This window comes from Spinacia oleracea, chromosome 1, assembly GCF_020520425.1.
Source record: "Spinacia oleracea cultivar Varoflay chromosome 1, BTI_SOV_V1, whole genome shotgun sequence".
Taxonomy (NCBI): Eukaryota; Viridiplantae; Streptophyta; class Magnoliopsida; order Caryophyllales; family Amaranthaceae; genus Spinacia; species Spinacia oleracea.
In genome coordinates this window covers 128,007,188-128,031,015 of record NC_079487.1, presented here as the reverse complement: position 1 = coordinate 128,031,015, position 23,828 = coordinate 128,007,188, and the positions used below count along the sequence as shown (strand labels likewise).

Here is a 23,828-nt window from a genome sequence, read left to right as displayed (position 1 = left end):
AATCCAAACTAATCGTGTTCGAAACTCTTGACACTAAACTATTTTTCCGTGTACGGTTCTTGTTGTGTTTGTTCAATAAAATTAGCTTCATTATAAAGATTTATAACCAAATATATAAAATTTTGGTTGTTTTTTCTTAAGTCGTGTCAGTTTCGTGTTGAGAATCTCAACACTATCCCGACTTATTTAATTAAACGTGTTGACCCGTTTGATTAAACGGGTAGGTCGTAATCCTGGCTAATTACCCGCCATTTTCGTGTCTTGTTCTTGTCTGTGCTCTGTGGCGGAGCCAATCTTGGCCATAAAATTACGTAATTTTAGTTAATTTTTCATTAATTTGTATTTAAAAATCACAAATTCTTATTTATAATGGGTGTACAATAAATATTGTACACCGGAGTAAAAGTTAACTCAAAACGATTAAAAGTTACATTTATATATGTAAAAGTTATTTATTTTTTAATGATAAATTTTTTCATTTGAATCAAAATTATTTCTTCAAAATCCCTAATAATGTATAAATTAATCATTTAACCATTTAAAATGTTTATCTATTAACTTTGTATTTTTATAATATAAAAGTTACAGAAAAATAGGTTAAAGTTATAAAAAACTGCATAAAAGTTATCTTGGTGTACAATAAATTTATTGTACACCTTGTGCGCGCAAGACCTTTTGTTTAAAAATACTTAATTTAGTTCAATTTTATTGTTTTTTTTAATAATTACCCCCACTTAATATAATTTTTGGATCCGCCACTGATTCGTGTTGTGTCACAGCTTTACGTATAACTCTCAACTCCTCAAGGCACCAACACTTTCCCATTTTCCAATTGTTGTGTGGTAGAATTTCTTTGTTTTAGGATTAAAGCATAAAATACTACTAGTAACATTAAGGGTTGTCACCCTAATGTCAATATACTTATCTTATCTCCAACATTGATAACTTCTTAAAGCCAATTCAAATGAAAGATATGGCTGCACTCTGCAAATAGTGACTCAATGATTGACAGTTTGGGTAAAAGAACTACAGACCTATATTAATGCCAAAAATTGAATGAATTACAGACTTATTTTGATGCCAAAAATTGAGTAAGTTCAAGATTATATCACTTTATTTACTTTGTGATGGGTTAGGGCTCGAGTCAATTTTTGACATCCCTAGCTACAAGTTGTTCAACCCTAAAGACACCAATACTTTATTGATTAAAAGGCAAACTGTGACCAAAAAATAAACTTTTATTCCAAGTAAATTTTATCCAATTAAACCTCTTAATTATTTCTCTCTCCTAACCACATGGATTAGATTCTATTGAGATTCATATGACAAGTATATTTATATTAGATTGTCTTAAATTTCAAAAAAAAAAACTAATATTTAAGAACGGAGGGAGAATTAAAGCTTTTTTTTCCCCTTTACTCCGTCTCTTAGTTAAAGATATGTAAGGTAGGGGCGTGCAAAAATTGGTTTAAACCGAAAAATGGACAAGACCGGACCGACCCAACCCGAACCGGAGGCAATCGGTCCGATCTCGGAGTTGAGAAATATCATTTTTCGGTCTTTGATCTGGACCGACTTTTTCTTAATAAAATACGAAGTATAATATAAACTATATAAATATCTAATTCTCTCCTTTAATATGTTGTAAATATTTCTATATTGTGATATATTTTATTTTAGCTTGTAAAAAAGGCCTTAAACAATTGGTTCTCTCATTTGTTTTTTATTTTAGCTTGTAAAAAAGGCCTTAATTAAAAGTCAATCATGTTGCGATATTTCCGGAACAGAGGAAGTATATTCTTAAAAAGTTATGGTAAAAAGGAAAAAATATATACTTCCTCCGTTTCGGAACTATTTCCGGAACGAAGGAAGTATATATATATATATATATATATATATATATATATATATATATATATATATATATATATAGGTTCACAACCGGTCCGGTCTCTGGTCCGATCCGGGTTTGGACCGATGAACACCCCTTGTAAGGGGCATACCGTAAAAAAAAATATGTAAGGGGCATACCGTCAAAAAAAAAGAGATATGTACGGGGCATACAGTAGCTGAGGAAGTATTTTCGGATATCTGATATGTGCTTGCAAATGCATATCATAGCAAAAAACAAAATAGGAAAAATGACAAAAAAGAAATTAAACGGTACTTTTTTAAACAAAAATGGTTTTTTTTTTTTTTTTTTGTCAGAATGGTACTTTTTTTTAACATGAATGGTACTTCTATTTTTTCCCATTTTGTCTTTTACTCTGATATATGTGTTATATCCGAAAATACTTCCTCTACAGTAGCTAGGTATATAAAAGACAACGGTCTATGAAAGAATGTCTCGTTGTCTCCATTATTCAAGGATGATTGTTATTTGCAAAAAGAAAAGCTCCTACATCATTTAACAAAAATGTATGACGCCTCTTCTTTTTTTTGTGAAAATATATGGATGACCATGAGAATAATACCTCAATATGGGTTTGATTTATGTAAAAAAAAAACCTTTATGTGGATTTAAAATTTTAAACGTATCAATGGTCAATTCCAAAAAGAAATTATTAACGGTCAAAGTGAAGTATTTGAGACCACGCAATAAAGACTTAAAGAGTACATTTCACGAAAATTAAGAGAATAATACCTAAATTTACAGGGGTTATATTTATGCAAAAAGCCCTTGTAATAATTTCCTTGTATATCTGCTATTAGACAGGAAGTGGAATTAGTTGAGTTAGTTAAGTTGACAACTTCATAAATCTCAGTTAGTTTGTGCATGTCTTATGGCTCCAAAACTTGCGGTTTTTCATAAGTAAGTTTGTGTACAAGAAATAGTCACACTACCCTACATATACTCAACCAGTTCAGTAACTTAATTGTCTCCATCCTACATTCTCACACACACCCAGACACACAGACACACACTAGCTATAATTTCTCATGGACGAAGAACAACAGCAACGCGAAACCGTTGCTGGTACTGTCGATTACAGACGCCGTCCTGCTATTCGATCCAAACATGGACGCTGGGTATCTGCTTGGTTCCTCATTTGTAAGTTTCTCATTTCTTACATGATCAGTCTTTTTTTCCTTTTTTGTTTTCGGATATGTATTTGTCAAAGACCAACTCAACCAAAAGCTTAAGCTGATTGTTAAGCCTCAAGATTAGTTTTATACTCTATCACGCCCCCTCACATGAAAACCTTTTGGGCTTGAAGTGTGGATGCAACATAGGCCTCCTCATACCTACTGCAAAATATTCCACTTTGAAAGGAGGGGTGGATGAGATTTGAAACCATAACCTTTGTGTCACGCTGGCTCTGATACCATGTCAAAGGACCAACTCAACCAAAAGCTTAAGCTGATGGTTGAAGCCCCAAGATTAGTTTTATAATCTATCGGTATTACGGAGTATTAATTAAGCGCGGTTATTTAATTGTTTGATGATGAATAAAAACAGGGGTGGAGATAGCAGAGAGCATTGCGTTTAATGGGATATCAGGAAACTTAATGATATACTTAACAGACAAATTAGGGGAGTCGACATCATCAGCAGCTACTAATATCAATGCTTGGAAAGGAGTTGGTTTTATCCTTCCCATATTTGGTGCTACTATTGCTGATGCTTGGGTTGGAAAGTATTACACCATTGTTGTTTCTTGCATCATTTATATCTTGGTTAGTCTCTTTACTTTATCGTTTCCTAAGTTTATATATAACTGTGTCGTCTTTGAGCTGATCATGGCTTAATTATACCAGGGACTAGCCTTGCTTACCTTTTCAACAGCAATACCTTCTCTCAGCAAAGGAGGAAGTCATGAACTTACATTACAGAAAGCAGTCTTCTTTTCCGCCCTTTATCTGGTGGCTATTGGCAGAGGCGGCCGCGGACCTTGTGTACAGGCTTTCGGGGCTGATCAGTTTGACGGAGACCACGCCAGAGAGAAAAAGGCGAAAAGCTCTTTCTTCAACTGGTGGAATTTCGGTACTTCTGTAGGTGCTTTGTTAGGTCTCGTTGTTTTAAGCTATATTGAGGATAACCTCAGTTGGGGTCTGGGATTTGGAATCCCTTTCATTATCATGGTGTTTGGATCCCTCTTATTCTTGCTAGGAACTATAACTTACCGTTTCCCTATCAAAGTTGAAACCGAAAGCCCATTCAGAAGGATTGGGAGAGTGTTTGGTAGAGCAGCAAAAAACCGGAACCTCGATCTTCCTTATCCTGCACAGCAAGGTAGACAGCAGCTCCGACAGCTGAGATTCCTCGATAAAGCCTTACTTGTACGTGATGGTGACGTTGCAGCTTGCAACGAGGGTGAAGTAGAAGAAGCAAAGGCAGTACTTAGACTATTACCAATATGGGCAATGAGTTTCGTGTTAGCAATTGTGTTTGCACAGAGTGGGACTTTATATATAAAACAAGGCAACACAATGGATAGGTCGATTGGAAAGCTGAAAGTACCAGCAGCAGCTTTGCAGGGTGTAATGGCAGTAACTATGCTTATCATTGTACCTATTTATGATAAACTATGTGTACCTGCAATCAGAAGATTAACAGGAAAGCCTAACGGAATAACAACACTTCAGAGAATCGGAGTTGGGTTGTTCATAACGATTATGACAATGGCGGTTAGTGCTATAGTAGAGGCGAAACGGCTACAGATTGCTGTGCGACATGGTCTCATTGATTTGCCAGATGCAACCGTGCCAATGAGTATTTGGTGGTTGCTTCCTCAGTTTGTGTTGTTTGGATTCACAGTTTTGTTTGCCCTTGTTGGACTTCAGGAATTTTTTTACGACCAGGTTCCCGGCGAATTGCATAGCGTCGGATTGGCGGTTACTTCGACTATACAGGGGTTAGGGTTCTTCTTATGTAGTTTTCTGGTATCGTTCGTTACCAAAGCAAGCACAATAGGTGGGAGGGAGAGTTGGATTTCTGATAACATAAATAGGTCACACCTTGATTATTTCTATTGGTTGCTTGCTGGTATAACTACCGTTGATTTGGTTATTTTTATCTATTTTGCAAATTCATACAAGTACTATAAAAGGCAAGGTTCTGCAGAAACGGAATAACTGTAACTCTGTCTTAGTGTGATACGGTCTCATCCAATACTTGACACAAACAAGGCTCATCTTTCCAAGGTTTGAAATGTAAGGGCGGATACATGGTGTGAGTGAGAGTCTAGAGATCTATTGAAGATTTTATGAATGTATTGATTCTCTTTCTAATTGTTTTGCTGGTCACTGGTGTAAATATGTTGTTAGAGATTGAATTTATCAAAAATACTAAGAAATACTGCATTTGATGGATTACAAAAACTTATATCAAGTATAACAATCTTATTTATAGGTCCAAATTCTTAACAAATACTACCTCCTCCCCTTATTGTTTGCTCCATTGAATTTTTTGGGGTCAAACTTTTAATGGAACAAATAATAAGAGACGGTAGAGTAGTTATACTTTTAATCAAATAGCTACTCAATATGATCAAATAATTATATTCGCAAACAATGAGGGATGGGAGAATAGTTATATTTTTAATCGCATATGATCTAATTAAGTGCCTTGTGTATAAGGCCAGCCATACTCATGTTCGATCCCACGCAATAACAATTGGGAGGGAACTGGAACCTATCCATTGATTAGGAAACACTCCAATCAATTGCTCGTGAATTACAATGGTCAGTGACTCAATGGTGTGCTAGTATTTTTGTGCGACTTTACTCAAGTCAATTGTCACACTACTACTTTAAATTACATTATCAACTTAATAATCAATTAAGGATTGAAAACGTATAAACTGCACACAAACATGATAAATTTATCACGACAAAAAAGCAGTAAGTGATCAGAAGAACAAAAGTAAAATTAACGCACAATTAATCCGAAATCCAGAAACATATTATAAAAAGTGGTAATTAACTTTACAATTAATCATCATCCTCCATCCAAAATTAAAATAATATTCATAAACATAATCACACAAAACCAAAAGAAGAGAAGAAGAGAGAGAAAATCTCAAGGACGGGAATCATAGTCAACGACCTCGGAATCAGTGACAGATCTAGAGTGCTGAACAATACATCGACCAATTGAATTAATCCACTCTTCTTTCTCTTTATCTGAGTCGGCGATGAAGTACATCGTGCAACCGTCGGAGGTGGAGATCTCAAAGGAGAAGGGTTTGTTTAGGGTATCCTCGGCACCTTTCACGGTGAGACAACGGCCCACTTGGATGACGCCACGTGGGATGGAGGTGCGGCTGACGGTGGATTCTTTGAACCATAAGAGCTTCCCTTGTTTGAGGACGAACCAACGGCGTCTCCAGGTTTTGATGTACTCGCCTTGTTTGGTGAGCCAACCCACGCGTTCTGGGTCGGACCAAAATTCAAGCCCGGCGTAGTCTTCCGGGTCTGCGCCTGACCCGAGTGCTCTAAGTATGGCATCCATTGATGTGATCGAGATGAGGAGAGAGAAAGAGAGAGGGTTTTGGGTTGGAGATTCGATGAGAGAGAATTAAGAGATTGGGGAAGAGAAGGGGGATGTTTGGTTTTGTTGTGCTGTTCCCTGTTGGTCACGTGCTTGGCTTTGCTGGAGCATGGACTTATATTTATACAACTTCGTTGGTGGATTTTTTTTTTTTTTTTTTTTCCTGGGCACTCCTTCCTCAACAACAATTAGGTGTTTGGGAATTGGGATACTCCGTAATTCCGTATTATGTTTGATAAAATACGTGTTGTAGAACTTATAGCTGAGAAAGATAGAGTTTGATTTTTAATGATCAATTGATCATGATACGTAAATCAGTTTGAGATGCTTCATAATACCTAGTGTTTCCCTGGTCGAACCCTATCAGCCGAATGGTTGGAAGTGGCTCAAGTTTAGGCTGGCTAAAAAAAAAACAGTCTTTCCCAAATGAAAGTCCTAAAGGGGTATCCAGTATAAAGTAAACTAGAGCTGTTAAAATTTGACAAGATACAAAGCAGACACAAAATAGCAGCATAGTGTCAAGGATTTACGACCCTTAAAATTAAACGGGTCAAAACGACACATCATGTTTAATTAAATAGGTCGGGTTAGTGTTGAGATTCTCAACACGAAATTGACACGGTTTAAACCGTCTAAGAAAAAGCAACTAGTGATTCAATGTAGGGTGATAAACCTTTATAATTGGATCCAACTTTATTGAACAAACATGACAACACGACATGATCCGAACACAAAAAACGGGTTAGTGTCAAACGCTTCCGCATGATTAGTTAATTGGATCAACACGAGACGATACGACACGTTTATTAAACGGGTCAGGTTAGTGCTGAGGTTTTCCAGACCATTTATATTATACACTACACGAATCCGACATGTTTGACAGCTCTAGTGTAAACTCCACGCGCATGGGCAAAAGCTAGAGAGCTAATGATAGATAGCTTGACATATCTAATGGGAAGTTGGGACCTGTAATCTACCCATGAGGGGTAAGAGTACGATCCATGAATTTAACAGCAAAGTTTGTATAACATTACTCCGTATTACATTAACGATAAATGCCATAGTATGGCAAGAAAAAGTTCCTAAAAGAAAGGTAAGAGAACAACAACGGCATATCCGTTTTTTATCCCAAAAATGGAAATATATTTTGGTTTTGACCTTTTGAGCCCATGAACAGGCATGAGTCTGGGACACTAGACACATGGGCCGCAAGGACTGGGCCAAAGTTAGCTTTAGACAGCAAGTGGGCCAGTCCAGTATGGACCCAATGCCATAATATACGAAGTATTTGTCATGTCAAAGATATATACTCCGTCATATAGAGTACTTAGTTGTGAGCTGTGACAGATTCATGTTGAGAAACAAACAAAGCAACAAAGCATAAAAATTAAGTTCATAAGTTTTGTTTAGGAAAGATTTGGGATACTAAAAGTTTAATTTACAAATAAAATAAGTTTTGATAAGTGAATATCACTTGAATAGAACGCTAACGCACCCTACATCAAGTCATCAAACATCATATTCATCAAAAATAATATCAATATCATATGAATCAAAAATAACATCAACATCATATGCATCAAGAGTAAATCACTTTCTAGATAAACAAAGTAGTTTATTAGACAGTCTGAAGTCTGATATATGCAACATTGCCCTTGTAAAAGAAGGATAGATGGTACATTTTAGATGTTGCATCGGCATGGACACGTTGATCTTTATCAAGGGGTATGGACGTATGGTTGAACATAGTACATATACGAGACAGTTAGGTTTTTCCAAATATATATACACATGGTACTATGGTATGACTGATGTTGAATATGTACAATGGTCGATGAGTATTCGAACCAACACTACAGGGGTTAACTTTTGAGCTTCTTTGCAACTTGAGCTAGATACTTACCTTGATAAAATGCTTGCTCAAGTTCCAGCTCGGATGGCTGACGAGATCCATCTCCTGCAAATGTTCCTGCACCATATGAAGAGCCACCCTTCACCTCGCCCATTTCAAACATGCCATCTCCAAAGGTGTATCCCAGAGGAACATATAACATGCCATGATGTGACAACTGAGTTATGGCTGTTAAACTGTAAAATCAAGCAACAAAATCACAAAAATTGAGTTAACTCTTAACAGGAACTTCTTGTTAAGCTACAATTGACGGTGAAAAGTGTAGAAACCATAAATTACTGCCTCCATTCAAGTTAACAATCACTTGTGCTCTCATACGATTTAGATTTGGAAGATTAGCCAGCTTTTAGAGACAAGAGTGTAAGAAGTCAAAAGGAATGCTTCCATTATAGAGAATCCCTTCCAAGGATCACTGTTGCTAAATATTCTAGGTAACCAATGAATGGTAAAACAAGAGCTAGCTATCATGCTTCAAACTAAAACTGCAGCAATAAATACATTGTCTTGTCTATACTCCCTTCATCTGGAACTAATTGTTACATTGTTTCAACCCCACATAATTATATGTCACAATTTTACTAAAAGACCTTTTTTAATAGATAGGCCTTTCTTAGAATCCCTTCATATTTCATCATTGATAGAGATGTTTTGGGAAATTCAATCACAAACCATTACTATTCTAGAAAAAGTGACAATATTTTTCTGGACATCTTAAAATAGTATGCACGGCTATTTATTTTCAGATTGAGGGCGTACAATTAGACATGTTGCTGAGGTTTGGAGAAAAGAATCAAGAAAAGTATGGGTGCAGGTATGACTCTATGAGGCTTAGATCGGTTATTTAGGTGTTTAATCTGTTTCTGGTCCAAAATGAAGTGTATATTCAGGGGTCATATCAAGCACATCAGAGCATCCGACAGATAAGTGGAGACCAAGAAAACCAAGTAGCCCGTAGAAGATGTATAATGTCCTCAAAGCCTCGGATGATAGAACTTCAGTCTTTCATATGATTCAAACGTAGGTACAAATAAAGGTGGAACGAAAAGAATTCTAATTTTGTTATTGGAGCTTTGATTTTAAAGCTCTACAAAAGGTGACAAGACATCATTACGCTTTTAGGAGAAACATCCACTAGCCAAGGGAAACACAAGTCTCCTTATCATAGTGCCAAAATAAAAGCAGCTTGTGAGAAGAATAATCCAAACAGATCTACTCTTTTTTAATTGAAACAAGAGAAGAAGAATAACTAAACCAGACCCATAAGGCCTTAATGTGCATTACTCTGCCAGTCTGCGGGACACTATACATTTAAAATACCCAACATATAATCCAAAGAAACCTTGTAAATAACTTAAGTAAATACTAAATACTTATATACCAAGCCAACAGTGAGTTCAATTTTCATGCCTTATATTAAATTATCCACCTAGCATTAAAATCCAAGAATTTCAAAAGTTTTATATGTACGAGTACGACAAAGCTACTATACAAAATGCTACATAATCCACCAAAGTCTCAACTCCAACAAGGCAAGTCAGCAGCCTCATTAGCTCTTCAATTTCACATACTAGAGAAACTGAGAAATTCATAATGTAACCTTAGCCAATAATAGAGCAACTTTATCAGAGATGCTACATCAAGTGAAAAATAGCACACAAAACTATGCTTCTCATGTTCTCAAGCTACATTAGTGTTTTTAGAAAACTTACGCAGCGTTCTCCTGGCCTCCACCATAGAACCCAGTACTCCAAAAGACGCCGGCAGGTTTACCGGCAAGCGATTGAGATGCCCATAACTCATGCGTGTTCTCAAAAAAGGCCAGAAATTGAGCAGGCATCATCCCAAATCGAGAGGGAAACCCGAAAAGAAACCCATCTGCATCCACTAGCTGTTCTGGCTTTATTTCTCCAACATCACTTGGTTTTGGAGGAGCCTTCATTTTTTCCAATACCCTTTGGGACAGTGTCTCAGGTACCTATTCAAGCAGCTACTAATTACTCGTCGATACAAGATCAAAATTAACAAAACCTTAATGCCTCCATAAAGTTCCACGACAGAATAGCATAAGGAATTAAATATGTTTTCTCATATACATATCCTTGTAATAGTAGAGACAAAATATAAATTTAATATGTAATTCACAGTGATACTCTGCTGTGTCGAAGTAATAAAATATCAAACATAATAGTAAAACTGCACAAAGAGTCATTTTAATTCAGTCCATTATAATCCGAAAGTCAAAGAATAGTTAGATTATTACTTCATATATAGAAAATCAGCATCCTTTATTTGTATAAAGGTAGATCGAGGGTAAACACAATATACCTCAAGAATCAAGGAGTAACATTTTTTGTAGATTCGAAACCTAAAAGAACATACCAAAAACCCTACTTGAGCCAAAGGGCAAAACAACTAGGTAGACAAACTTATACATCAACTGCAAAACACAACTTAAAATATCCATCGAGATGTCGATGAAAGCCGTTAATGTCCCATCTAAAGTAGGTCTATTGTATTGCAAATATCAAAGACAGGTATATCATCGACTCCCTCTGAAATGGATGGGTGTTACTCCTCCTTAAGCCTCCATTCCGCATTGCTAACATTTCTTAGTTCTTAACCATGATATCTGCAACTTAACATACTAATGCATTTTTCTTTCAACAGTTAAAACCATCAATACAACAGTACTTGTCAGTTTAGAATGCAACTAAACAACCAGCATAGAATGCAACTAAACAAGCAACAACACTTTAAATGTGCGTAAAAGACACTTAGTTTGGAATAGAAGGGAATACTAATCAACTATGTTATAATTAACTTTTGTTGGTCGAGAGTAAGTGATTTCGTGATTTCTAAAGAAAAGTCCCATTTACCAAAAAAAAACGGAATTTTATTTAGATACATGTCATAAGTAGTAGACTATTAGGTAGGCGGTTTTGGAAAAACAGTGAATAGGTAGGGTTTGTAAAATTGTTCTTCTCAACTAAACAAGTCCTAAACAATTCAAACTGGGAAATCATTTACTCTGTACAATGAAAATATGCAATGGCTGACTTCTATAGTTCTATGTATATAAACAGGAAACCGGAGTGGGGCAAATTTATTTAGTTATTTGCCAAAAGCAAGTGTTACGAACACGATGATCATAAGTTCATAGTAACTATCATCCGGACAGAATTGAGCTAACTAGACAAGAATGAAGTGGAATGAATGAAATTGAGCCCACTATACAACCAGAAAAGAAATTCAGAATTAATTCATACTTAATACAGTAACCAACACCCAAAAAAAGGTGGGAAATATGGTTAGGTCTAGGGTTCCCAAATTAAATGCAAAATTTTCAATTAACACAAAATCAAAGATAAAATTTACAGATAACACATAATTATTGAAATGAGCACAGAATTTTCGGGGAAAAAGAAGGAAAAGAGAAAGAAATTACGAGCCATAATGAAGCTTCAACATCTTGAACAGAAGCAGCTCCTCTGTGTACTTCTCTAGCCATAGTCTCAGCATGACCAAATAAAGAGTAAAACCTGCAGAATTATAAGAACTGAATGTCAATTTTTTCAATAATCAACAATTATCAAAGATTAAGGAGGAGAGAGAAACTAACACAATGTAGACTTTGGTGGTAGACATTGCTGCAACTCTGCAATAATGGAGAAGAAACTGCTTTGGAATTTTGGGTTTTGATTTGGATTTTACCCAGGTCACGTTGAGTACTTGAGTGCGGGTGTGTGCTACTTCGTATTTTTTGTGTGTACATCCCTGGTGCAATTTTTTTTCCAAAGTACTCCCTCCGTCCCGGAATACTCGACCCGGTTTGACCGGCACAGAGTTTAAGGAACTTGAATTGACTTATTTAATTTAATAGGTAGTAGTTGATAGTGGGGTATTATTTTAATGTAGTTAGTGGAAAATGTGTGAAGGGGTGGGGTTGGGGGAGAGTAGGGGTTGAATTTTTAATTATTTTTTGTATGGAGTAGGGGATAGGTGGGTTAATAGGGGTGGAGTGAGAAATAATATAATATTGTTAGAATATTTCCATTTTTAGAAACAGGTCAAGTATTAAGGGACGGTCCGATAAGGAAAACAGGTCAAGTATTACGGGACGGAGGGAGTAGTATTTTCCTGCACTAAAACCGTGTGCGTTATTACGGACGTCGAATAACTATATTATTCTTTTTATGGATACGAGTAAGGATTTAAATTTGTAACACGTTGGTGTGTACAAGTTTCCGGTCTTATGATGCAATTAGCCGATTAAGACCTCTATTTACAATTATATTCCATGCATTTTTCGGAACTTTTATTTGATTGAGATTTGATTACAACAAAGGCAATAAAAAATACAGATTAGGGAGAGATGATCCAAACCTATGACTTGTCGTATACATAATATATGTCTTCAGTTTTAACCAATATGTCGAAACCTTATTGGCAGTTTATGAGGTGCTGAAGGACTAGACAATAAATTTATTTTGGTACATCACAATAGTTTTTTTTTTATTTGGTTGCGAAATTTACAAGGGCACAATTTGAATTTAATTTCATAACATTATCAGATAACTTTTATTTCGGATAATATCCTAGTTTAAGTTAGAAGAAGGCAACAAGCTGTGTACAACTTCTGGTCTTTCTAAAGAAACGAAGACTCTGCAAGATCAATGGCTCGGGCGAGTGCTGCAGCTTCTCGCTCACATTGCCTCTGCTTGTCTCCAGGATCACTGTCTCCCGTGATGAAAACTCCGGCTTGGAGATGAGCAACCCATTCTTGTCGTACGTTCATATTTTTGGAAGAATACAATGTGTCATAGGCTTTCCCTGTTGGAAACACTATGGTTTTTGAAGCAACAGCGATGTCCATGTCCTTGGAAAATGAAATGCATCCAAAACTTCCACCATATGGGCCTCGCCTTTTAAATTCGAGCTTATCTATCAGTTTCATTGCTTCAATCTGTATTTACCAAACTTGGTTACGCCACTTACACGTCTAATGAATGCAGATTTGGTACAGAATATTACACAAATAAGGAATTAACCTTTGGTGCTCCAATAAAAGCTTCTGAAGGCAATGCACCCCGAAGAGCATCCCAGCAAGTCGAATACACATCAGTAGCCTACACAAGGGGAAACCAAAAGATTGTCATATAATGGAACTTTAGAAATATATGTTGAATAGACTTTTATACTCTCTAGTCTCTGAATCATGGTGCAAATCATGCTGTTTACTACAATTTAATGGCATTTTTGTAATAAAATCATCAGTTATTTACGAAAATGTTATTTGATTGGGAAAATTTATCAATCACTGAGACTAACTCGGAAGACCTCTTATTTCTTATGCAGTAGAGCAAGTCATAGGAATTAATATAGGCAGAATGTGAACCTGTTTGACATTGCTGTTTGCCCAGTCAGCTAGCCTGCTATCCTCTGCATGATTTCTATTGCCATTAATAAGCTGCTTTCCTAAAAATGCATCCTCCTTAAATTTGTCATGTTTACTTTCAATCTTATAAAGAGTTGGGTTAGTGAACTTTCCCTGCAGAAGGGTGTCAATATCATGTACTGTATTATGAGAAAAATAACGGTTAATTCCAGAATCAAGACACATTTTACACTGTAATGACAGTGTTACCTTTTCATCAACATAGGATAGAATTTGAGGGCTTGAAGCAACAAGGGTGCAACCTCGAACCTGCTAGATCATGAAGACGGGAGCTACATGAAATGTATATTTCACAGAGAAACAACTTTTGTACTGATTAAAACCGATTCTTGTGTATTTCTCACATGTTTTAATTGATTTTTACAAAGCAAACTGATTTTTATAAAATAAAACCGATTCTTGTTGATTTAGGCTCCGTTTGGTAGGGTGTAAAATATTTTCATGGAAAACGATTTTTTCCTTTTACGTTGTTTGGTTTGGCAAGGGATAGAAAACAATTTTCCATTACTTCCTCAAAGGTGGAAAAAGATTTTCCATTTCAAAGGGAGGGAAACCACATTTCCTCCTTACCTCCCTCTCCCTTCTTCCCCTCATTCTTCATCATCTTCTCTCATTTTCTTTTAAGGAACCAAAGGAAAACTAGTTTGGAATTGCGTTTTCCCTTGGAAAATATTTAACGTTGAAAACCATTTTGCCTTGAAAACGTTTTAAACCAAACCAAACGGAGCCTTAGTTAAGTTGAAGAGAACGGTGCCAAGGAGTAAGCTTACCTGTATATAAGCCATGAAAGGACTTGGATCCACAATACTCAATGCCCTATATACATCAAAAGGATCCGAGAAAGTTCTCCTTATAAACCGTTGACTTAGAAAAACTTGGAGTATGTCACCACCTAAAATATGCTCCTTCGCCTTTAATATGGCCATCTTGTATGCTTCACTTGTTAGACACAAAGCCTCTAACTTCTGATGGAGTCTCTGAGTATTTAATTCTAACGAGCCAGAAGATAGTCTTGGACTGATTAAAGAAGAAAGCAAAGACATGATAAGTTAGGTAACATTATTAAGATTAATCCACAAAAGGAAGGACTGAAGGAGAGGCAGCTCACTTGGTTATATCGTGAACCTTAGACAACAAGGAATCCAAGCGTTTCATACCATTGTCCAATGCCTCTTCTACTGATGCAAATTGATCCAATTGAACCCAATGAATTACATGAATTTTCTGAATTCACAGAATCAGCAAATATTATGACAAATGGAAATACAGAAGATTCATCAAATTTCATGCATTAAAGTTTAAACAGATAATACACAGCTGCAATATGCATTAAGATAACACTTTAAAGGGAATTCCTGTTTTCATATAAATACCTCAATTTCTTTTGTTTTACGAAGCTAAAAGGCCAAACTCTTATTACATATTCGAGAAGTAGGTAGCAAGTGTGGAAACTATATACCTTTTCGACATGATCAAACACAAGCACGTCATCATACAGACCTAGGTGTACATCTGGGAGATTCCTGTCATCTGCAGGGGCACTTGAAAAGGCAAGGCTCTTCTCTGTGTAGCGCACCGTATCATAAGAAAAATATCCAACCCATCCACCTGGTGTTCCAAAAAACCATTATCAGTTATCAGATCACCACCTTTTCATACATTTCTCATTCTATATTTTAACCAAGGGGTTCAAAAAAAACAATGAATTAAATGTTTGGTGAAACTGCAATTTCAATGAAGTTCCTTTTCCTGGAAAGTGTAAACAAAACTATTTGGTCAACAAAATAGAAATTCGAACGGGGAGTTCCCTATTTCCAAAGTCTTTGTTATCAAACAGTTCTACAATTTTTCCCTTCAATTCCCAGAAACTTGTACTACAGTCTACAGATATATTTATGTCAACGAAACAAGCACTTAACATTTGAATACCAGACATGAAACTGGAAACACAATGGCCCCATGGCCAGTAAAGTAGAGGGTGGTCACATGCTTTATTGCCTTCTAGGCCCATACTCTCGTACAGTCGGAGTTATTCGTATGTTGTACTGAAACAAAAGCTTGGTAGGGAAAAAAAAAAACATATTGAGTGTCCAAATATCATACCACAAAACACTTGAGGAAGCTCATCAATGCACTGAGGGGTCCATTTCTCTGTGATTCTCCGAGGGATTGTCAATGGGTCTTCCGAAATCTCCTCCTTAATCCACCCTTCGCGATTATTAATCACTGTAACTAAATTATCCTTTGCTATGATTTCCATTGCTGGATTAGCCCCAACAATACTATACCTACCCTGCAAGTGATTTATATCAAGACTGTAATAAGGATTTCTTGCATTTCTCCAAGAAAAGTTGAATGCAACCAAAAAGTGATGATCGTTGATACTTACAACAGTCAAAGTGTGTAACCCTGGCACCACGGACTCGATCAAGAAGCTGGGTGCTTCATGATCATTTTTGTTTACTAAACAACGATAAGCAAGCACGGGTGTCAACTGATCAGAGAATATGCACTGGGATAATGGGACTAAGTTTCCTCTTTTTGACTTTTCCACAAACTTAGCAGACTGGTCCACTGAATATAAAAAAAAAACACTCAGACATTAACATACTGTAACATGCTTATAAACAGGGGAATACAGAGTCAGTATGGCACTTCAAATCTTCAATACTAAAGTCCGACATGGTTATGGACAGTTGACACTTCATTCAAACCAAATGTATGGATATGTTTTATAAAACGGTAGAGGCTGACACTTTGACATGTACCCTCTTTTCTTAATTCTTACTGTATAAGTCCAAGTGATAAATTCAACGAGTTTGGAAAATTTAACTTGCATGTCACTAAACAACAGAGTGTTACCTTGTGATGGAGAGGACAGAACAGAAAACACTGCAAACTGTGCAGGGCGAACCGCGGGCCGATAAAACAGAGGGGTTGATGACAGCATCTTGCAACAAGACTGAAAAGACCGCGGCAGAGTTTGACGGTGAGTTGATGGCACCAGAGGCAGGGTAACAACTGCTACAGCTACCATTTTTCGAAAATAATTAGCAGGAAGATTTACAAGTCAGCTTGCTTGCATTTCACAACTTCACCTCCCAAAATTGAGTCTGATTGCCAGGATTCAGGAGCTTTAAATGCTGAAGCTGAAGCATGGTCTTGCTTCATTGGGTAGTCGTAGTTCGAGGCCTTAAATTTCACATGGTTATTTGTTGGCATTAAACACCCTTGTTTAAAATAAAAACAAAATGTTATCTTAGAAAATTAAGTAATTTTTCCTTTTGACTGCCATAAATTTACCAAAATAAATCACTGATTATAAAGCAGGCATTATTTGCCAAGTAGAGTGAATACCCATTTACAGTACAACAACAAAGCAATCAATAGACCCAAGAAAGAATTAAGTATGGAAACTGGGTCAATACTCTAAATAGTCTCGAAAACACAGAATTCGATAATTACATTTTATCCACATTTAAGTGCAGCATCCCATGTAAATGCAAGTATCTTCCATAAGAAAGGAGTAACTATGCTACAAACTTGATCATCCAACTGGTGAAAGTATCAGCAACTAACAGATAAAGTCACTGTGATGAGAGGTTTTGAAACAACTCCGGGAGATGAGCATTAGTGAGCTTAGTCCTCTTGCTAATTTCATGTTTCTTCTTCTTAGGTTTAGATTTGGAAGAAGCGCCTTGAATCTGTGCCGCAGCCCTTCTCTGAGCAGTGTTCGTAAGAGGTTTGACACCGCTCTTCTGAAGTTCTTTCTCTACATCAAGAAAATCACGTGGCAACTCGATGCTCCGGAAGAGTTGTTTAAGATCATCATCCACCTTGATGGGAACCCGGGGATCATTTGGGTAAACTATATCCTCTTGGGAATCGAAGTTCGAGAGCAACCAAACTTTCCGATCAACCTTCAAAGTCTATGGAGAAAAACATACAATCAGCAAGGTTTTAAACAGGTCACTGACAACAATAGAATAATGCATGTGACTGAATATTTGAATTCAATGACAGGTTGACAGCAGTATCCAGATCAGCCTCTGGGGAAGGTGTAAAAGCAACTGAATTTAAATCCAACAAAATATGATAATTATGATCCATCCTCAGTAATTCATACCCAAACTATAAACCCCCACACCCCACTTCGCCTTCCAAATAAAAGGGAAAGAAAAAACATGTCATCCTAAAGTCACAAATAGAGGGTGTAAAAGCAACTGAATTATTCTAACAAATATGATTCAAACCTTGAATCCAACAAATATGATAAATATGATCCATCAGCAGCAATTAATAAGCAAGCGATAAATCCCCCCCACCCCACTTCGCCTTCCGAGTAAAAGGGAAAGGAAAGAAAAAACACCACCCCTAATGCACAAAAAGAGAGTAATAAGCCAAAAGTTACTATTGACTGTAATCCACCATAAAAGCTCCAACGATAATAAAATCCGGAGCTAAGGATGATGCTGTTAGACTTAAAAGGTAAAACAGTACAAAGCAAAAGTACCAAAATGCTAATGTTGGTTGATCGTTGACATGAGAGATGACCAGTAAAAATAACAGGAAAGTGGCACATCCCACCCTTAGGTTAGTTTAATTATGAAATTAAACTCCTTAACCTGGCATATTGGCGATATGGCACCTTAAGTTAATTCAAATGCGAAATTAACTCCTTGACTTCTAAAGTCCGTCAATACCCTCATGGCCTGTTTGGATAGATAGAATTCATTTCAAAGTCTGGATTTGGCCCAAATCCTTTGTTTGTAGTTGGACCAAATCCTAGACAATAACAAACTGGCCTGGAAATAAGGATTTCAAATTCCATCTCAATGTCTGGCATTTCAAATTCCAAAAGACGCGTCATTTTTTCTCTTACCCGACATTGTCTCCTCCTCTCTCCCCCTCTCTCTCTCTCCATTCCAAATCACAGACCATAATGCTTATATCTTGATCGATTGCATCTCAATTTCAAGCTCAATTATATCTTGAATCTCTCTCCTGCAATCTTCTTGAATCTCTTCTCTCTTTTCAGTTTCATGCTTTCATATTGTCTTTCCGATTTTCCCTTGTTCATGATTCATTGGCTATGGGTCCTTTTTAAAGGTTTAACCTTCAATCTATAATTGTTGCAACTAAATTGAACTTGATGGATATCATGTCACTTTAATCTAAAAATTTAACCAAAGTTAAAAGAAAGTAGCTCGAATTTGGAAATTCTAGGTGGAAGTGGTAGGCGGAGGTGGTGGGCGGAGGTATTGGGCAGAGGCGGTGGGCGGAGGTGATCGGCAGAGGTGGTGGGAGGAGGAGACAGATACAGTGAACGCCGAAAGGACGGCGGGCGGAAATGGTGGGCACTGGGCAGTAGTGGTGTGGTTGGGCGGAGGTGAGAGATTAGATAAGGAATCACAGGATTAAAATTCCATAATTGAAATTCCTAAAATTTGCCAAACATCACAATTGAAATTGAATGGTTGAATTTTAATTTCTGGAATTGAAATCCATAATTTGAAATGAAATCATGGTTTCCAAACACTACCTCAAGTTATTCACAATGGCAAATTGGTCCTAACACAACTTTCTGCCAATCATTAATTCAGTATTTCAAAAGGCATGAACTGATCAAAGGAAACAGGGGTCCTGCAGCTTAGGCTAAAGGGTAGAGGCAAAAGCCACTACAATATTGCCCACTGCCTCTAAGAAAAGTTTTTGTCCCAGCAGGCTTAAAGGGTAAAGGCAAAAGCTACCTTTTCTCATATTTGAACTCCTTTGTCCAAAACCTCCCTCGTTCCCGAGTTGTAACCACCACCCCGATTACCATCCTTAATCCAACGTGAATAGAAGGTTTATAGTTTATCTCCTATGAACCAACTTATGGGGGGTAATCATAGAAGCAACTCCACTCTTCGCCATATAGATAATTTGAATCACATGGTGACATGGAGAATATAAACATTCACTCTATATGTTGATTACAGACAGATTCCCTCATACTATATCTAGGGAGAAGAAGTGATCTGTAACAATTCAATGTGCCTTTTCCATCATCAGCTTGAGAATGATCTCAACTTCTAAAGTCTGGATTTCCAGAAGCATTGATAAAAATGCAGCTACATTGTGTAGTGGGTTTTTAATATGTATGACTAATAACTAGTGGGAAACAAACTTCCACTAGCATGGTATAGTCAATGTAACAGCTCGCTTTGTACCCTGTAAATTACTACTCTAATGATACTTAAGATTAGAACGGGAGGAAGGACTAAGAAGCAAATTGAATTACCTGCAAGTCCTCCATCACATTTATATAAGAATCCTTCAAGTCGATGATCGGCATGCCTTCTGGATATCTCCGTACTAAGACAAGCAGTTGGTCCTTGTTCTTAACTTCATGCTTTGACTGTAAAGAACAAGAAAATCAAATTGTTGAAAGACTAAATGGTATCGGTTTAACCTGGGGAGCTAATAAATAAAATCAATCAGCCTACCTTGTAAGAGAAACAATCCCCGTCATAGCTCACTTTTGGGTTGTTCTTCAAACTTTCAAAAACAGTCTTGTTTGCATACACATCGACGTGGCAAACTTCATTGATTTGCTCAGGAGTTAACGGTGCCCTCCTCTGCAACAAACGAAAGACATTACACATAATATCCAACCAACATGTAACAGTATGACAATGTGAGCTCTACTGATTACAAAGTATCACCATAGTTTCATGACCACTAATGTTGCTGTTTTTTATGACAGCATACCAGGTCTGCAAAATACTATCATTTCTTATTAATAACATATTTCTCTTGGCAATTCACCATAACTTAGTTCAACTTTACAGGTACAACTAAAAATACAACACAACATATTTTGTTATGAGCCTATCCACCATTGATCTAGTTACTTTAAATCCATCAATCAAGCAAGACGTAACCAATACTTAATTTCCTCTAGAGCTACAAATCCTACAATATTATACATTACAGAAACACCCAAAGTGAAAATTGCAAAAAGTTAACCAAGCAGGCAATCACACTAAAGCAACCAACCTCTAATAGCAGATCAATAACACGCTTTATTTGAGCTCCAGCAGGTGCCTTCCTTATGCTGTTAATGATCTGAAGTCTCTCTGTATCATTTGAGAATTTGACAGGAGGAGGCTTTGGATTCATAGATGACGATGTACTTGTCGGAGTTGATTTAAGTACATTAGAGGTATTCTTTGGTGGAGTGGAGGTCTTGGTTGAAGCTTTTTTTTCAGAAGCAATGCTCGAAAGCGTTGACTGACATTTCTCTTGCTGTTTCCGAAACCTTGCTAAATTTTCTTGAAGTGACATCTATCACAACAAAAGCATTGAGTAAATAAAACAACACAATATCAACGAAAAAGATTTAGAAGCATGGCATACTGTCAAGAACACTAATGATAAAATCTATCAAAACAAAAAAAAAATGTGCTTTGATTAACACTGTATATATTTGCATTAGCATATAGTTAAAATAAGTACATTAACTTGAATAGGTATGTTTACAAGCATGTAAATCTAGCTACAAATTCTTCACATTTTTTACTCAACAACAGATAGGCGATCAACGGGAGGGCAACGGAAGCCCGGAAAGTTTTCGACCATTCCATCACACCTCCTCCTTCGCCTTGTTCTAGGGTACAGCTATAAGCAATCATATAACAAAACCTAATAATTTCCGATTGCAGCTAGTTGTAAATTTAGGGCTCAAGTATGTCAATTGGGGCAAATTATCCGAGAACATCTCCTTCAAAATAACTTGATTGGTTGATTAATTGATCCATCCAACTACAACCCCAGAATCCCACACATATTAAACCTAAACAACGAATTGATTAATTCTATGGATAACCTAGAAAAGCACGAATCGGAATGAAAAAGAGGATTGAAGAGAAACAAACCTTGACGAACGATGGAATTTCAAAGATGGTTAACCACTGAGAGGAATAGATGACAGATATTAGAGTTACAGAAAAGGTGATGGTGGCCGAGACGGTGGCGGGGACGGCGGAGGCTGAATTGTTGAAGGCGTTTCAGTATTTCGCATACGGTAGTTCCTCTTTTGTCTCTACACAATTTGTTTATTTGAACACATAAATGAAGAGCCCTTGCCCTTTTGATAACTTGTCCTAGCTTAAAATTTTTTTTTTTTTGTTGGTGTAATCCTAGCTTAAAATTATCAGCAACTTTTCGGTAGGACCGCCTTACAGGCGCGTGTAGGAAAGACCGGGTGTGAAACCACGCGCGCGTGGCCTCACGCGCGATATAAGTTGAAATTTTTTCTCTCTCCTCTCATTTTCTGCAAACGCTCTCCTCTCATCCTTCTCTCTACCACACAAAATCCTAACCTTCTGCAACACCAAACCTAACCCCTCAGCCCCGCTCTCTCTCTCCTCCAACACTCTCGCCGTCCCCTCCAAAACCATAGCCACCTTCATTCTCTCTTCTCCGGCCTTCTCCTTCTCCGATCTGTCCTCTCGCCGCCGTTGCAAGATGCACCACCATGGATTCCGACTGTCTCAGCCTCTGTTCTCCGCCGACCATGGATTTCGTTTGAGGTTTTAGGTTTTCGGTTTTTTTCCTTTGATTTTGTTGAATTTGCAATTTAGGTTTTTGATTAATTTGGTTGATATTTTAGATGTTTGATTTCATGAGAATTGAAGAGGGGGCGGTGACGGTGGTGGGGATGTGGCTGGTGCTGCTAGGAAGACGTTGGGTTTCGTGAAATGATAGGGAGTTGTTGGAGGTGCGCGGTTTCAGTGAAATGACCGTTGTGGTGGAAGCTTGCCTCAAGGAACAATCCGCCGGGAAACAGCGAGAAAGGAAGGAGAAGCGGAGCTTTTCGGATCAACACCATCTCACCGACGGGAACATCATGTTCCAGATTTTTTTTTTATAATCTTGGTTGGTTTTAGAAGGAGGAATTGACTACTTGTTGGTGTTTTAATTCTATTGAGTTATTCATGGTTTTAGTAAAAGATTGTATGGAATTAGTTATAATTTTCTTATATTTAGTTATGAAATGATTTTTAGTTACATTTTTTGCATTTAAGTAATTTTTTAGTTTTGAAATGGTTTTTAGAAGCATAAATATTTTATCGTAATTAATTTATACAAAAATCTCTAGAATATGTATTGCTTAACTAATTAGTTCACGTGCTTAACTAATTAGTTTCAATGCTTAACTAATTGAATTTCATGCTTAATAAATTGATTTCATTACTTAACTAATTGGTTTTATTGCTTTAACTAATTCGTTCCATTGTTTAACTAATTGGTTTCATAGCTTAACTAATTGAATTTCAGGCTTAACTAATGAAATTTCATTCTTAACTAATTGGATTTCAGTCTTAACTAATTGTTTTCATTGTTCAACTAATTGAATTTTATGTTTAACTAATTGAATTGCAGGCTTAACTAATTGGTTTTATTGCTTAACTAAATGAATTTCAGGCTTAACTAATTGATTCCATTTCTTTAACTAAGTCGTTTCGTTGCTTAACTAACTGGTTCTATTGTTTGACTAATTGGTTTCATTGCTTGACTAATTGAATTTCAGACTTAACTAACTGGTTCAATTGCTTAACTAATTGGTTCCATTGCTTTAACTAAATCGTTCCATTGTTTAACTAATTTGTTCCATTGCTTAACTAATTGAACGTCAGGCTTAACAAATACTTTATATCTGTAAACTTATTGGTTTCAATGCTTAACTAGTTGGTTTTAATGTTTAACTAATTGGTTCCAGTGGTTAACTAAATGGTTTTACTGCTTAATAATTGGTTATATTGATTATCTACTTGGTTTCAGTGCTTAACTAATTGGTTTCATTGCTTAACTAATTGGTTCAATTACTTAAGTAATTAAATTTCAGGCTTAACAAAAATTTCTTTATATCTGTAAACTTATTAGTTTTATTGCATAAGTAACTGGTCCCAATGTTTAACTAA

At 36.6% G+C, this 23,828-nt stretch overlaps 5 protein-coding genes across 6 annotated transcripts; 1 reads left to right on the top strand and 4 right to left on the bottom strand.

Moving 5' to 3' along the window:
• The first annotated feature begins 2,851 nt into the window (after nt 1–2,851).
• On the top strand, nt 2,852–5,352 carry LOC110803017 (protein NRT1/ PTR FAMILY 5.10-like). The gene is made up of 3 exons (XM_022008475.2): nt 2,852–3,052; nt 3,461–3,678; nt 3,760–5,352. The coding sequence occupies exons 1-3, from the start codon at nt 2,941–2,943 to the stop codon at nt 5,074–5,076; spliced, it is 1,647 nt and encodes a 548-aa protein (XP_021864167.1). The 5' UTR covers nt 2,852–2,940; the 3' UTR covers nt 5,077–5,352.
• A 531-nt stretch (nt 5,353–5,883) lies between these two features.
• On the bottom strand, nt 5,884–6,591 carry LOC110803011 (pleckstrin homology domain-containing protein 1). The gene has a single exon (XM_022008464.2). The coding sequence runs from the start codon at nt 6,452–6,454 to the stop codon at nt 6,023–6,025; it is 432 nt and encodes a 143-aa protein (XP_021864156.2). The 5' UTR covers nt 6,455–6,591; the 3' UTR covers nt 5,884–6,022.
• A 1,423-nt stretch (nt 6,592–8,014) lies between these two features.
• Nucleotides 8,015–12,179, bottom strand: LOC110803038 (probable NAD(P)H dehydrogenase (quinone) FQR1-like 3). Its single transcript, XM_022008500.2, has 4 exons — nt 12,025–12,179; nt 11,851–11,944; nt 10,115–10,380; nt 8,015–8,581 (listed from the first exon to the last, which is right to left on the bottom strand). The coding sequence occupies exons 1-4, from the start codon at nt 12,048–12,050 to the stop codon at nt 8,356–8,358; spliced, it is 612 nt and encodes a 203-aa protein (XP_021864192.2). The 5' UTR covers nt 12,051–12,179; the 3' UTR covers nt 8,015–8,355.
• A 762-nt stretch (nt 12,180–12,941) lies between these two features.
• Nucleotides 12,942–17,038, bottom strand: LOC110803048 (anthranilate synthase alpha subunit 2, chloroplastic-like). 2 transcript variants are annotated; one of them, XM_056827551.1, is made up of 10 exons: nt 16,723–17,038; nt 16,250–16,434; nt 15,964–16,153; nt 15,320–15,468; nt 14,969–15,084; nt 14,631–14,877; nt 14,050–14,112; nt 13,801–13,953; nt 13,454–13,531; nt 12,942–13,368 (listed from the first exon to the last, which is right to left on the bottom strand). In XM_056827551.1, the coding sequence occupies exons 1-10, from the start codon at nt 16,895–16,897 to the stop codon at nt 13,051–13,053; spliced, it is 1,674 nt and encodes a 557-aa protein (XP_056683529.1). In that variant the 5' UTR covers nt 16,898–17,038; the 3' UTR covers nt 12,942–13,050. The 2 variants fall into 2 exon arrangements, with proteins under 2 accessions (XP_056683529.1, XP_021864201.2); XM_022008509.2 differs by having other exon boundaries at nt 14,050–14,109.
• Nucleotides 17,039–17,158: 120 nt separating this feature from the next.
• On the bottom strand, nt 17,159–21,972 carry LOC110803031 (uncharacterized). Its single transcript, XM_022008494.2, has 5 exons — nt 21,780–21,972; nt 20,902–21,189; nt 20,349–20,480; nt 20,144–20,260; nt 17,159–17,789 (listed from the first exon to the last, which is right to left on the bottom strand). The coding sequence occupies exons 2-5, from the start codon at nt 21,187–21,189 to the stop codon at nt 17,448–17,450; spliced, it is 879 nt and encodes a 292-aa protein (XP_021864186.1). The 5' UTR covers nt 21,780–21,972; the 3' UTR covers nt 17,159–17,447.
• Nucleotides 21,973–23,828: the final 1,856 nt, after the last annotated feature.

Coding starts and splice junctions, on each gene's coding strand:
- LOC110803017 (XM_022008475.2), top strand. CDS start 2,941: ATGGACGAAGAACAACAGCAACGCGAAACCGTTGCTGGTACTGTCGAT. Junction 3,053..3,460: donor ATCTGCTTGGTTCCTCATTT/GTAAGTTTCTCA, acceptor GAATAAAAACAG/GGGTGGAGATAGCAGAGAGC. Junction 3,679..3,759: donor CTTGCATCATTTATATCTTG/GTTAGTCTCTTT, acceptor TAATTATACCAG/GGACTAGCCTTGCTTACCTT.
- LOC110803011 (XM_022008464.2), bottom strand. CDS start 6,454: ATGGATGCCATACTTAGAGCACTCGGGTCAGGCGCAGACCCGGAAGAC.
- LOC110803038 (XM_022008500.2), bottom strand. CDS start 12,050: ATGTCTACCACCAAAGTCTACATTGT. Junction 11,945..12,024: donor ACCACCAAAGTCTACATTGT/GTTAGTTTCTCT, acceptor ATAATTCTGCAG/GTTTTACTCTTTATTTGGTC. Junction 8,582..10,114: donor GGAGGCCAGGAGAACGCTGC/GTAAGTTTTCTA, acceptor TTGATTTTACAG/TTTAACAGCCATAACTCAGT.
- LOC110803048 (XM_056827551.1), bottom strand. CDS start 16,897: ATGGTAGCTGTAGCAGTTGTTACCCTGCCTCTGGTGCCATCAACTCAC. Junction 15,469..15,963: donor GCTTCCTCAAGTGTTTTGTG/GTATGATATTTG, acceptor TTGGAACACCAG/GTGGATGGGTTGGATATTTT. Junction 14,113..14,630: donor CTTTCATGGCTTATATACAG/GTAAGCTTACTC, acceptor TTCATGATCTAG/CAGGTTCGAGGTTGCACCCT.
- LOC110803031 (XM_022008494.2), bottom strand. CDS start 21,189: ATGTCACTTCAAGAAAATTTAGCAAGGTTTCGGAAACAGCAAGAGAAA. Junction 20,481..20,901: donor TTATTGATCTGCTATTAGAG/GTTGGTTGCTTT, acceptor CGTTTGTTGCAG/AGGAGGGCACCGTTAACTCC. Junction 17,790..20,143: donor ATGTGATGGAGGACTTGCAG/GTAATTCAATTT, acceptor TTTTCTCCATAG/ACTTTGAAGGTTGATCGGAA.